This window comes from Misgurnus anguillicaudatus, chromosome 3 (assembly GCF_027580225.2).
Source record: "Misgurnus anguillicaudatus chromosome 3, ASM2758022v2, whole genome shotgun sequence".
Classification (NCBI taxonomy): Eukaryota; Metazoa; Chordata; class Actinopteri; order Cypriniformes; family Cobitidae; genus Misgurnus; species Misgurnus anguillicaudatus.
This window is the reverse complement of record NC_073339.2, coordinates 38416110-38428795: the sequence shown is the minus strand read 5'-3', so window position 1 is coordinate 38428795 and position 12686 is coordinate 38416110. Positions and strand designations below refer to the sequence as shown.

At 40.6% G+C, this 12686-nt stretch overlaps 1 protein-coding gene across 3 annotated transcripts in view; it reads left to right on the top strand.

Moving 5' to 3' along the window:
* Positions 1–746: 746 nt before the first annotated feature.
* pcdh10a (protocadherin 10a) overlaps positions 747–12686 on the top strand; it is a 28165-nt gene continuing 16225 nt past the window's right edge. For 2 of the 3 annotated variants that reach the window (XM_055205821.2, XM_055205820.2), the window contains exons 1-3: positions 747–3875; positions 5114–5172; positions 7577–7683. In XM_055205821.2, coding sequence (XP_055061796.1) covers positions 1386–3875; positions 5114–5172; positions 7577–7683 — 2656 coding nt within the window. In that variant the 5' untranslated portion in view covers positions 747–1385. The remainder of the gene's footprint in view (positions 3876–5113; positions 5173–7576; positions 7684–12686) is intronic. The other variant, XM_055205822.2, reaches the window with a different exon arrangement.

Genomic DNA, 12686 nt, shown 5'->3' with positions numbered 1-12686 from the left:
AGTTCGTGGTTTGTCTGGTAGAGGGCGCAGTGTGCACGTCACACAGCGCGTGAGCTTACACGGACCGGTAACTGATTGCTACACAAACACGAAGCGGAAAAAAACTTTCTGACCATTAGCAAGATCGCAACAGCACCCACACGTTGGTTTATAACGGAGGCAGGGAGAAACGTACACGGTGGGTTTGTTTCTTGATGTCAACCGATCGGTTTAACCTGTCGCTTGCCTGTACCCGGGAATAAAACTGAGGGAAATTAATGTAGAAAATGATAGAGAAATGTTTACCGACATGAAGCTCGTCAGTAAACAAACTGATGCATGACAAAATCTCATTAGCTTCTGAAGCCAGGACTCCTCCGCATGCACGAGCTCCCGGCATGCGTGCTCGTGAACCGCATACTAAAAGTACACACGCGCACACACCTTTCCCTTGCATCCTAAATCTGCATGTCATCATTATGAATTACTTATCATTTATCGCTAATGATCACATTCATCAAACTACTGCCTAAAATCGCACATGGATTTGTATATTTTTATAACAAAACGCTTAATAATAAAGTAGACAAGCAAATTAATGGGATGCATTTATAAACTAGCAAATAAAAACTGGAAAAAATGTGGAGGGAGAGCTCAGGTAAGCGTGTTTTCTCGTGCTAATATTTACCTTGAAAGTGCCTGTTTGACTTTATAAGACATGTAAATCAATTCTCATTCTCCGTTTAAAGAAAGGGGCGCTGGAGTGAGCTTGTGAGCGCGCACTAAAGAGGGAGCTTTGATTGACGTTCCCACGGACCAATCAGCTGTCGCAGCGCTGGCACTCCGGGGTTTCCATTGGGCGCTGGTAGGAAGAGCTCTGCGCAAAACAACGCACGGACGCTCACTCTCTTTGCAGAAGTCGACAAGGAGACATCCACGGATTTCTAAGCATCCTGTACATACTGGGGACCATAAGAAAACTACGTGCATAAAGTGTTATCTATATGCAATAGTTCGCATTTGAGGATTTTTATGTTTTTGTTCACGAGGAACTGACTGGTTCATGTACTGGGCAAAATAGTTTTGGAAAGATTTGGCTCCCCATCATTAAGGATTGGGTCATCTGTAGATTCTGCAATGTCTTGTTCTGACGCACGGACTACTACATCGCGCACTCCCTGAGATATCAAATGGCTATGGACTTTGCGCGTATGGCGACATGGTTTCAGGCTGACATACCACACAGGAGCCTTCTTGTTCGTTTGGAAAGTTACACATCGCATATGTATTTTTGGACAAAGGCAATGGGTAATTCCTAAGCCGTGATCGGAGAAGAAACTGCGCACAGACAGACACGGAGAGAGCGAGCGAGAGGGAATAGAGAGGAGCGCACTTGTTGTTTGGAAATGATTTTGATATTTCTCTTTTTCTCGATCTTGGATGGAGGGTTATCGCAGCTGCACTTCTCGGTTCCGGAGGAGCAGGAGCGCGGGACGGTCGTGGGAAATATCGCCGAGGATCTGGGGTTGGACATTACCAAACTTTCCGCGCGCCGTTTCCAGACCGTGCCGAGCTCGCGCACTCCGTACCTGGAGGTAAACTTGGAAAACGGCGCGCTGGTGGTGAACGAGCGCATCGACAGAGAGGAGATATGTCGCCAGACCGTTCCGTGCCTCCTGCACCTCGAAGTGTTTTTGGAGAACCCGCTCGAACTGTTCCGCGTCGAGATCGAGGTGATGGATATAAACGACAATCCGCCGAGTTTTCCAGAGACGGACATCACCGTGGAGATCACCGAGAGCGCCACGCCGGGCACCCGGTTCCCGGTGGAGAATGCCTTTGACCCAGATGTAGGGACTAATGCCCTGAGCACCTACGCCATCACCACCAACAACTTCTTTTACTTGGACGTACAGACGCAGGGCGATGGCAACCGGTTCGCGGAGCTCGTGCTGGATAAACCCTTGGACCGGGAGCAGCAGGCGGTGCATAGGTACGTGCTCACTGCCGTGGACGGAGGGCAACCTCAAAGGACCGGTACCGCATTGCTGGTAGTTAAAGTGCTGGACTCAAACGACAACGCGCCCACGTTCGACCAATCCGTTTACTCCGTGAGCTTGCGTGAGAACTCTCCTGTTGGCACGCTCGTTATCCAACTGAACGCCACCGACATGGACGAGGGCCAAAACGGAGAGATTGTTTACTCGCTAAGTAGTCACAATCCCCCGCGCATTCGGGATCTGTTTAACATTGACTCGCGCACCGGGAGGATCGAAGTGACCGGTGAGGTGGATTACGAGGAGAGCAGCACGCATCAAATCTACGTGCAGGCGAAAGACATGGGAGCGAACGCCGTGCCCGCGCACTGCAAAGTTTTGGTGAAGCTAATCGACGTGAACGACAACACGCCGGAGATCAGTTTCAGCACCGTCACCGAGTCGGTGAGCGAGCAGGCTGTCCCGGGCACGGTGATCGCGCTATTGAGCGTGACAGACCGCGATTCCGGTGAGAACGGACAGATGACCTGCGAGTTGCACGGCGAGGTGCCGTTCAAGCTCAAATCGTCTTTTAAAAACTATTACACCATCGTCACGGACGGCCCGCTGGATCGCGAGAAAGCGGAGTCGTACACGCTCACGGTGGTCGCGAAAGATAAGGGGGTGCCCTCTCTCTCCACGACCAAGTCCATCAAAGTTCACGTTTCGGACGAAAATGACAATGCACCTAGGTTCATGCAGGCGGCTTACGACGTGTACGTGACAGAGAATAATGTCCCGGGCGCGTACATTTACGCGGTAAGCGCCGTGGACCCCGACGTTGGACAGAACGCATATGTCACTTACTCCATATTGGAGTGCGAAATACAGGGTATGTCCATTTTAACATACGTGTCCATCAACTCCGAGAACGGCTATCTGTACGCGTTGCGCTCTTTTGATTACGAGCAAATTAAAGAGTTCAGTTTCATGGTGCACGCAAAGGACTCCGGATCACCCGAGTTAACGGCCAACGCCACTGTTAATGTCATCATAGTGGACCAGAACGACAATGCACCGTCTGTAATAGCGCCTCTGGGCAAAAACGGTACAGCGAGGGAACATTTACCCCGGTCAGCCGAACCGGGATACCTGGTGACCCGTATCGTTGCCACAGATGCGGACGACGGGGAAAACGCACGCCTGTCATACAGCATTATTCGCGGAAACGAGCTTGGGATGTTTCGGATGGACTGGAGAACCGGCGAGCTGCGCACCGCGCGTCGGGTGTCCAGCAAACGAGACCCGCCGCACCCGTACGACCTGTTGATCGAGGTGCGCGACCACGGCCAGCCACCCCTCTCGTCCTCGGCGAGCATTAACGTGTTGCTCGTGGACAGTGTAGTGGAGGGCCGGAGTGGCGACCGGGGGTCCGTAAAGTCTAAAGAGGGCTCGCTGGACCTGACGCTGATCCTCATCATCGCGCTTGGCTCCGTGTCCTTCATCTTCCTACTCGCAATGATCGTGCTGGCCGTGCGCTGTCAAAAAGACAAGAAACTAAACATCTACACGTGCATGGCTGGAGAATCGTGCTGCCAATGTTGCAGTCGTCAAGCGCGAGGGCGCAAGAAGAAACTCAGCAAGTCAGACATCATGCTCGTGCAAAGCACCAATGTGGCCGGCACCGCGCAGGTACCCGTGGAGGAGTCGGGGAGCTTCGGCTCCCACCACCAAAACCAGAATTACTGCTACCAGGTGTGCCTGACACCGGAGTCCGCCAAAACCGATCTGATGTTCCTCAAACCCTGCAGCCCGTCCAGAAGTACAGACACGGAGCACAATCCTTGCGGGGCCATCGTTACCGGTTACGCGGACCAGCAACCAGATATAATCTCCAACGGAAGTATTCTATCAAGCGAGGTAAAACGCATATTTTATTACCTCTTTGAGTCACACTTTATTTAAAATTTCATTATTACAAACCGAACAAATGCATAAATTGTATAAATGTGTTATATTTTTCCAGACGTTTTTATCCAAAGCAAAAACATTAAAAGTGCTTCACTGGATCATAATCAGAGTGAAAATATTTTTAGTGCAATATAGCACATATGTAGCACCTGAGTAGAATCATATGGTGCAATGTAGGTGCTATATAGTAAAATGGTTCCCCATATGATTAGGAGCTTTTAGTGCTATTTAACACCATTCTTTAGAGTGTAGAGTGCAATCTTTTACAAGTAAAGGTGCCAGAAAGGATTCTTCACAGCAATGCCAAAGAAGAACCATTTCTTTCTTACCTTTTTAGTTTTTGAACCATTTTTCAATACCAATAACCTTTAGTGCATCGAAAGATTCTGTTACAGCCTGATAAAGAACCTATAAGGAACCTTTTTTTAAGAGTGCATGCATTTTATCAGTATGTGTTTTTGATGCTTCCGTTGCAACACGGTGCTTTACCAATTGAGCTACAGGAACATCTATGAATTAAATAAAAATCATCAACTGTAATGAACGTTACTATACAATGTTCCCAAAATAAGGCAAAAAAAAAAAAAAAACAAAGAGAGAAAAGAGTTAAATTCCCCTAATTTTCTCTTCATACACACATGCCCCTTAAAAAGCAATTTAGTACTTTTCCTGTGTAATTCAGTAGCAGCCTCCGCTGTTGGTAAAGTCAGATTGTAATCATCTGCCTGCTTGTGACTCATGTACTGGTTTCAACGGTGTTGCTCCGGGCTGTTACGTTTCTATTTTCAGAGGCTTTAATTACACTACAGGGTCAGTTACATATGATGCTGCGCTACCTGCCAACACAGCTCCTCTTCTTCCCCCATCTCTTTTCCTCTGAGCCAGGAGATGAGCCATGCTATCTTAAGCAAGCCCCCATATCCAACAAGTTCTACCTTACTATCCTTTGGCACACTCTCTAAGGGTGTACCGTGCTGGGGTTAAGTCTCAGTTGGGAGGGGGAGTGTATTGGATGGGAGTTTTAAGTATGCCGAGCACACACTCGCTGGGTATCAGCCGAACAAAGGCGGTTCTATGGTTGAGGTGCTGTAGTGTGTGGTCAGAGCAGAACCGGGACCTGATCGGTGTTTTAATGTGAAGCACAGATTGTTATTTCCATTATTATTAACATTATTCTTCTCTTTTAGACCAAACACCAGAGAACTGAGCTCAGCTACCTTGTGGATAGACCTCGACGTGTTAACAGGTGCGATGATTCTCCTAATCCACCATTCACATGCACACACCAACTCAGCTACCTACCGTATTTTTCAGTTTAACTTGGCTGGTGTTGCGTCTAATAGTCAGGGGCACCTCGTAAGTCAGTACGAATTAATTTTGACATTTATGAGGCAAGAGACAACATTACCGTCTACAGCCGCGAGAGTTCGCCATATGCTGCTTCTGTATTTATGTAATTCAACGGATTCAGTAATGTGGAATGACGAGCCTGCTAACTTCATGCTCATTGGCTTGTTCGGTTGATTTAGCCTATTCGGCCTTCCAGGTAAGTTCTGTATGCTATGGTTTAACGTTTAAATAACTGATAATATTACTTTAACGTACAGACATCTATTCAGCCTGCTGTTCTGTCTGCTATTGTTTAGTTGAATAACTTGCCTTTCCAGATTAAATGTCTGTTCTTCGGCTTGGATTTTGTGAAACAATTTTCTAAATAAATGCGACGTATAGTTCACTGCAACCTATATATGTTATTTTGTCTTAATGACGCATTTTTGAATGATGCGACTTATACTCCGGTGCGGATTATAGTCCGGAAAGTACTGTAAAAACTATTTAACTTTAAAAAAAAAAAAAAAAAAATTATATATATATATATATATATATATATATATATATATATATATATATATATATATATGTATTAGAGCTGGGCATAGATTAATTTAGATTAATCTCATACAAAATAAAAGTATTTTTTGCATAATATATGAGTTTGTGCTGTGTGTAATTATTATTATGTATATATAAATACACACACACACATTAATGTTTGTATTTAAAGGAATATTCCATTTTCTTAAAAGAAAAATCCAGATAATTTACTCACCACAATGTCATCCAAAATGTTGATGTCTTTCTTTGTTCAGTCGAGAAGAAATTATGTTTTTTGAGGAAAACATTGCAGGATTTTTCTCATTTTAATGGACTTTAATAGACACCAGCAATTGATGCTTAACTCAACACTTAACAGTATTTTCAACGAAGTTTCGGGGGACTGTGGGCGGTCCCAAGCGGGGCATAAGGGTCTTGTCTGGCAGACGGTTGTCATTTTTGACAATAAAAGTAGCAAGTATCCACTTTTGGGGCGCAGCTTCTCGTTTAGATCCGGTCGTCATGCGCTAGCGTGACCCGACGCAATACGTCATCATGTCAAGAGGTCACAGAGGAGGAGCGCGAAACTCCGCCCCAGTGTTTACAAGTGGGGTGAAAGAGGACCGTTCCTACGTTGTTGTATGTCAACTGATACAAATTAATGTCTTTGTGTCAGTTTATTGTTTAAAATATTCCGCAAATGTGCGTTTTATATATGTAACACGTGACCTACCTATGTCAATACGTATTTACGTTAGGTCGCGCTGGACCGGACCTAAACAAAAAGTTGTGCTTTAAAAGTGTATACCCGTTATTTTTCTTGTCAAAAATGACAATCGTTTTGCTAGATAAGATCCTTATGCCTCGTTTGGGATTGTGTATAGTCCTTTGAAAAAAAAACTGTTAAGTGTTGAGTTAAGTATTAAATGTTGGTGTCTATTAAAGTCCATTAAAATGAGAAAAATCCTGCAATGTTTTACTCAAAAAACATAATTTCTTCTCGACTTAACAAAGAAAGACATCAACATTTTGGATGACATTGTGGTGAGTAAATTATCTGGATTTTTCTTTTAAGAAAATTGAATATTCCTTTAAGAAACATTTACATTTGTATATATATATTTATTTATATTTTTATATATTCTAAATTATATATAAATAAAAAACTATTTAAATAAAACATTTATTAAATGTATATATATATATATATATATATATATATATATATATATGTATGTGTGTGTGTGTGTGTGTGTGTGTGTGTGTGTGTGTGTGTGTGTGTGTGTGTGTGTGTGTGTTTAAATATACATAATATTTACACACATCACAAACTCATATATTATGCAAAAAAAAAAAAACTTTTATTTTGTATGAGATTAATCTAGATGAATCTATGCCCAGCCCTTATATATATATAAATATATATATATATATATATATATATATATATATATATATATATATATATATATATATATATATTTGTAAAAACAGGATAAGTAGGTACACACCCATACAAAGTGATAAAACGAAGCAGCATTGCCAACGTGGCCCCTGGCCAAAATCTGACTCGGCTTCTATCCGTGTCATCTTTATGTTGCAGAATGCATTGTACATTGTAGAAGAGTAATTCAGATTTCATATTGAATTTAATCAGCAGTCTAAACAGCGGTTGCCAAAAGTGCAATATAACTAAACAATCGATAAACTATGAAAAACTACACTTCAAACGAAGCTACTAAATGACAACGGCATGTTTTTAAAATGTTTTACAGTTCAGCGTTTCAAGAGGCAGATATCGTCAGTTCTAAAGACAGTGGACACGGAGACAGCGAACAGGGTGACAGTGATCACGATGCCACCAACCGGGGCCACACAGCAGGTGAGTACAGTAATTACCGTTTATACGTCCACCGTTGACCTTGATGTCTTGCTAAAGACCTTGGGAGTCGAATGCTGAGGGTTAACATATAGTAGGAAGAAGCCTAGTACTCGATGTGCCTTAAAAAGAAACGTGACAAGGCTTCAACCGATTTGAGAAGATCAATAAAGGAGGTGCGTGGAAATTACACATCTGTCAACAGAGCTAAACGGATTTCAGTCGATGCGGCGAACAGGTCTGACGGACAGGCTTTCTGAAGCATTTAATGAGTATTTGAAAGCTTCCCTGGTAACAAACCCAAACAGCTGCCTACCACCCCACTGCCGCCCCCAAACCCAATTATTCTTTCATCCATATCAAATGCCAACGTTTGATGTAAACGGAGAAAATAGGCAATCGTTCGTCGGAGACAAATTTGATTCGGTTTTGTTTATTCATATTCAATTTCGCGAGCTTTTATTACTTTTAGCTTTCGCGTTTCATTTCTTCTCGATTATTGATCAAGGTGAAGCAAGGGAGTAAGTTTACGACTCTGACTGGATCTGGTTCTGACCTTTCTTTCCAAAGAATCATGACATTCAGCCTTCAGTTTGGCAAACAGCTAGACTATGGATTGCCAGATATTACATATGCGCTGCACACAATGGAATACAAATGCAATCGGGTTGGCCTGAACGAGCGTGGCAAACGTGGGTTCGGAGACCACTGTGTGAGGCAACCGTCTGTGGGAGGGCGGGAAAACCGAGAAGGGCAAGGAGGAGAAAATAAGTTAAATCTTGAAGAGGTAAACCGAGATGATGCGTGCCTGTCCTTCCACTTTAGCTGCTCTCCTCTGGGTGTGTGTTGGCAAGCTTACCGTTTCTGCAATTTCCTTTCACCGCCTGTCTCTGCGTAGCCAATTATCACAGGGAGGTTAAGAAGAAGGCCTGGGACACTGACGGGGAAAAGCACTCACATCTCCTTCACACATGCCTAGCTCGCCTCCCTTTGTTCTTACAGCATCAATTTGGAAAAATCAGTCTAAATTAAGAAAGGCCCGGCCAAGAAACGCAGCCAAAGATAGAGCCAATGAGAGAGTGAAGTGTTTGAAGCTAGGAGAGCGGCGCCTGTGGAGCCTGTTTGGATGACTGTTATATCTGCATTTGTTTGTGGTGAGGATAGAGGCGTGACAAATTGCACAATTAGATCAACATGAGTGAGCGATAGATTGATGATTATCTATAAATGAGGAACGCGCGGTGATGACGTTAATCAAATCATTCCTGTCGCCATAATTTAATGCTATCACATCGCCATCAGGAACACACAAACGCGTGCGCGCACACACAGATGATGGTGGCAACAGTAAGAGGATGCGTCGGGGAAGATAACTAAATTAAAGTCGACTGATGGGAGCATAACCTTTTTAAATACATAACTCTGAGATGATTTAATTCACTTGACGCAAAATCTCAGCAATATTTATCTGGCACAGAAACAACAAGGGTCTTAACTGTTGTAAATGGATTTAACATCTAAATAAATCATCTACTTTTATTTAACCAAGAAAGCTGGCTCACTGTACCGTGACAAACAAAAAAGCAATTCTTAGCCAGTTTAAGCTGCTAAAAGACATCCGACATTTTTAATCCCAGTCAAAAGTAGTCAACAGTGTTGGAGATGATCTATACGCTGACTATTTGTAATTTCAGAACACATCTGAAAAGAAATTGTGCTCATCAGGGCTTTGCCAGTGTTTTTCCTCTTTTTGTTTGATACTTTTGCACACCATTGATAAAATATGTGATGAGGTCTCCAGAAAGGAAAATGCAGGAGAGGCGAAAAGGCAGAAAATAACACACGCACAAACACATTGGGATGCAGAGCATCTCCTGATGGAGTACCGCTTAGTGTGTTCGAACTCAAAGCTGCATCTCTCCCTCGATGTTTGAATCCCTAGCATTCATTAATGTTTTCAATTAGATATCCACATTAGGAATATGCAATTTGTAATCATTTACAAATCTAATCTTACAGAATTTGTTGGGCAATTATGTAAATAGCATGGTTGGACTGAATATTTGTATTTATTTGTTTATGTATTGATCATACAGATTGGACTCTCATGGCAATTCATAACTATTTTACGAGGTGGCTAATCCGTATGAATTCGTATAATTCCATTAATACGTTTTTGTGTGATCTGCTTTCGCACCAGTGATGTTGAATTTATGGGTGGGGCTTCATTATTACTATTTGTACATTTTTGTACAATTCACGATGAGTAAAATAGTAACAGTACAGACTTTTTTAATAAATTGTTGACATTAGATAGTAGAATTGTTAGGTGTGTATGTGCAGTTTGTTTGCAAATTCTTTATTTGTACGTTTTTGTAAGTTTCACAGCGTACGATGAGTTAGCCACTTCGTAATATAGCTGAACAGTACAGACTTTCTGTGTTCAAAAATGTATTTAGTAGTAGAATTGTTAGGTGTGTACGTGCAGTTTGTTTGCGAATTCTTTATTTGTACTTTTTTGTACGTTTCACAGCGTACGATGAGTTAGCCACTTCGTAATATAGCAGAACAGTACAGACTTTCTGATGTCAAAAATGTATTTAGTAGTAGAATTGTTAGTTGTGTACGTGTTTGCGAATTCTTTATTTGTACATTTTTGTACATTTCACAGCGTACGAAGGGTTAGTCACTACGTAATATAGCAGAGCAGTACAGACTTTCTGATGTCAAAAATGTATTTAGTAGTAGAATTGTTAGGTGTTTACATGTTTGCAAATTCTTTATTTGTACATTTTTGTACATTTCACAGCGTACGATGGTTTAGCCACTACATATATAGCAGAGCAGTACAGACTTTCTGATGTCAAAAATGTATTTAGTAGTAAAATTGTTAGGTGTGTACGTGCAGTTTGTTTGCGAATTCTTTATTTGTACGTTTTTGTACGTTTCACAGCGTACAATGAGTTAGCCACTTCGTAATATAGCAGAGCAGTACGAACTTTCTGATGTCAAAAATGTATTTAGTAGTAGAATTGTTAGGTGTGTACGTGCAGTTTGTTTGGGAATTCTTTATTTGTACATTTTTGTACAATTTACAACATACGAAGAGTTAGCCACCTCGTAAAATAGTAAAACAGTACAGACTTTCTGATGTAAAAATGTACTGAATAGTAGAATTGTTAGGTGTGTACATGCAGTTTGTTTGCAAATTATTATTATTTTCGTTTTTGTACAAGTTACAGCTTACGATGAGTTAGCCAACTCGTAAAATAGTAAAACTAGTACAGAATTTCCGATGGCAAAAATTTACACTGTAAATTTGAATAGTAAAATTGTTTTTTTTTTTGCGAATTCTTTTTTGTTTGTTTTTGTACAAATTACAGTGTACGATGAGTTTTAAAGTAGTAAAACAGTACAAACTTCTCAAGTCAAAAATTTATTGAGTGGCAGATTTGTTAGGTGTTACGTGCAGTTTCTTTGCAAATTCTTTTTTTGTATGTTTTTGTACAATTTACAGCGTACGTTGAGTTAGTCACCTCGTAAAATCGTAAAACAGTACAAACTTCTGATGTCAAATATGTATTGAGAAGTAGAATTGTTAGGTGTGTACGTGCAGTTTGTTTGCAAATTTTTTATTTGTACGTTTTAGTACATTTTGCAGTGTACGATAAGTTAACAACCTCGTAAAATAGTAAAACAGTTCAGACTTTCTGATGTCAAAAATGTATTGAATAGTACAATTGTTAGGTGTTTACATCTAGTTTGTTTGCGAATTCTTTATTTGTACGTTTTTTGTATGTTTCACAGCATACAATGAGTTAGTAGCCTTATAAAATAGTAAAACAGTACAGAATATCTGAAAATTCATAGTACAATTGTTAGGTGTGTACATGCATTTTGTTTGCGAATTCTTTTTTTTAACGTTTTTGTAAAATTTACAACGTACAAAGAGTTTGCCACCTCGTAACATAGTAAAACAGTACAAACTTTCTGATGTCAAAAATCTATTGAGTAGCTGAATTGTTTGGTGTATATGTGCAGTTTGTTTGCGAATTCTTTATTTGTAAGTTTTTTTGTAGGTTTCACAGTGAACAATGAGTTAGCCACCTTGTAACATAATAAAACAGTACAAACATCTGATGACAAAAATTGATTGAGTAGCAGAATTGTTTGGTGTGTACGTGCAGTTTGTTTGCGAATTCTTTTATTTGTACGTTTTTGTACAATTTACAACATACTAAGAGTTACCCACCTCGTAACATAGTAAAACAGTAGACTTTCTGATGTCAAAAAATTATTAAGTAATAGAATTGTTTGGTGTGTATGTGCAGTTTGTTTGCGAATTCTTTATTTGAACGTTTTTTTTATTTTTTTGATGTTGTTGTAGGTTTCACAGTGTACAATGAGTTAGCCACCTCATAACATAATGAAACAGTACAAACATCTGATGACAAAAATTGATTGAGTAGTAGAATTGTTAGGTGTGTACGTGCAGTTTGTTTGAGAATTCTTTATTTGTACATTTTTGTACATTTCACAGCGTACGATGAGTTAGCCACCTCGTAAAATAGTAAAACAGGACAGACTTTCTGATGTCAAAATTGTTAGGTGTATACATGCAGTTTGTTTGCGAATTCTTTTTTTACGTTTTTGTACAATTTACAACGTACAAAGAGTAAGCCACCTCGTAAAACAGTACAGACTTTCTGATGTCAAAAATTTATTGAGTAGTAGAATTGTTAGGTGTATACATGCAGTTTGTTTGCTAATTCTTTTTTTAAGTTTTTGTACGATTTACAACGTACGAAAAGTTAGCCACCTCGTAACATAGTAAAACAGTAGAGACTTTCTGATGTCAAAAGTTTACTGAATAGTACAATTGTTAGGTGTGTACATGCAGTTTGTTTGCAAATTCTTTTTTGTTCATTTTTGTACAAATTACAACGTACGAAAAGTTAGCCACCTCCTAACATAGTAAAACAGTAGAGACTTTCTGATGTCAAAAG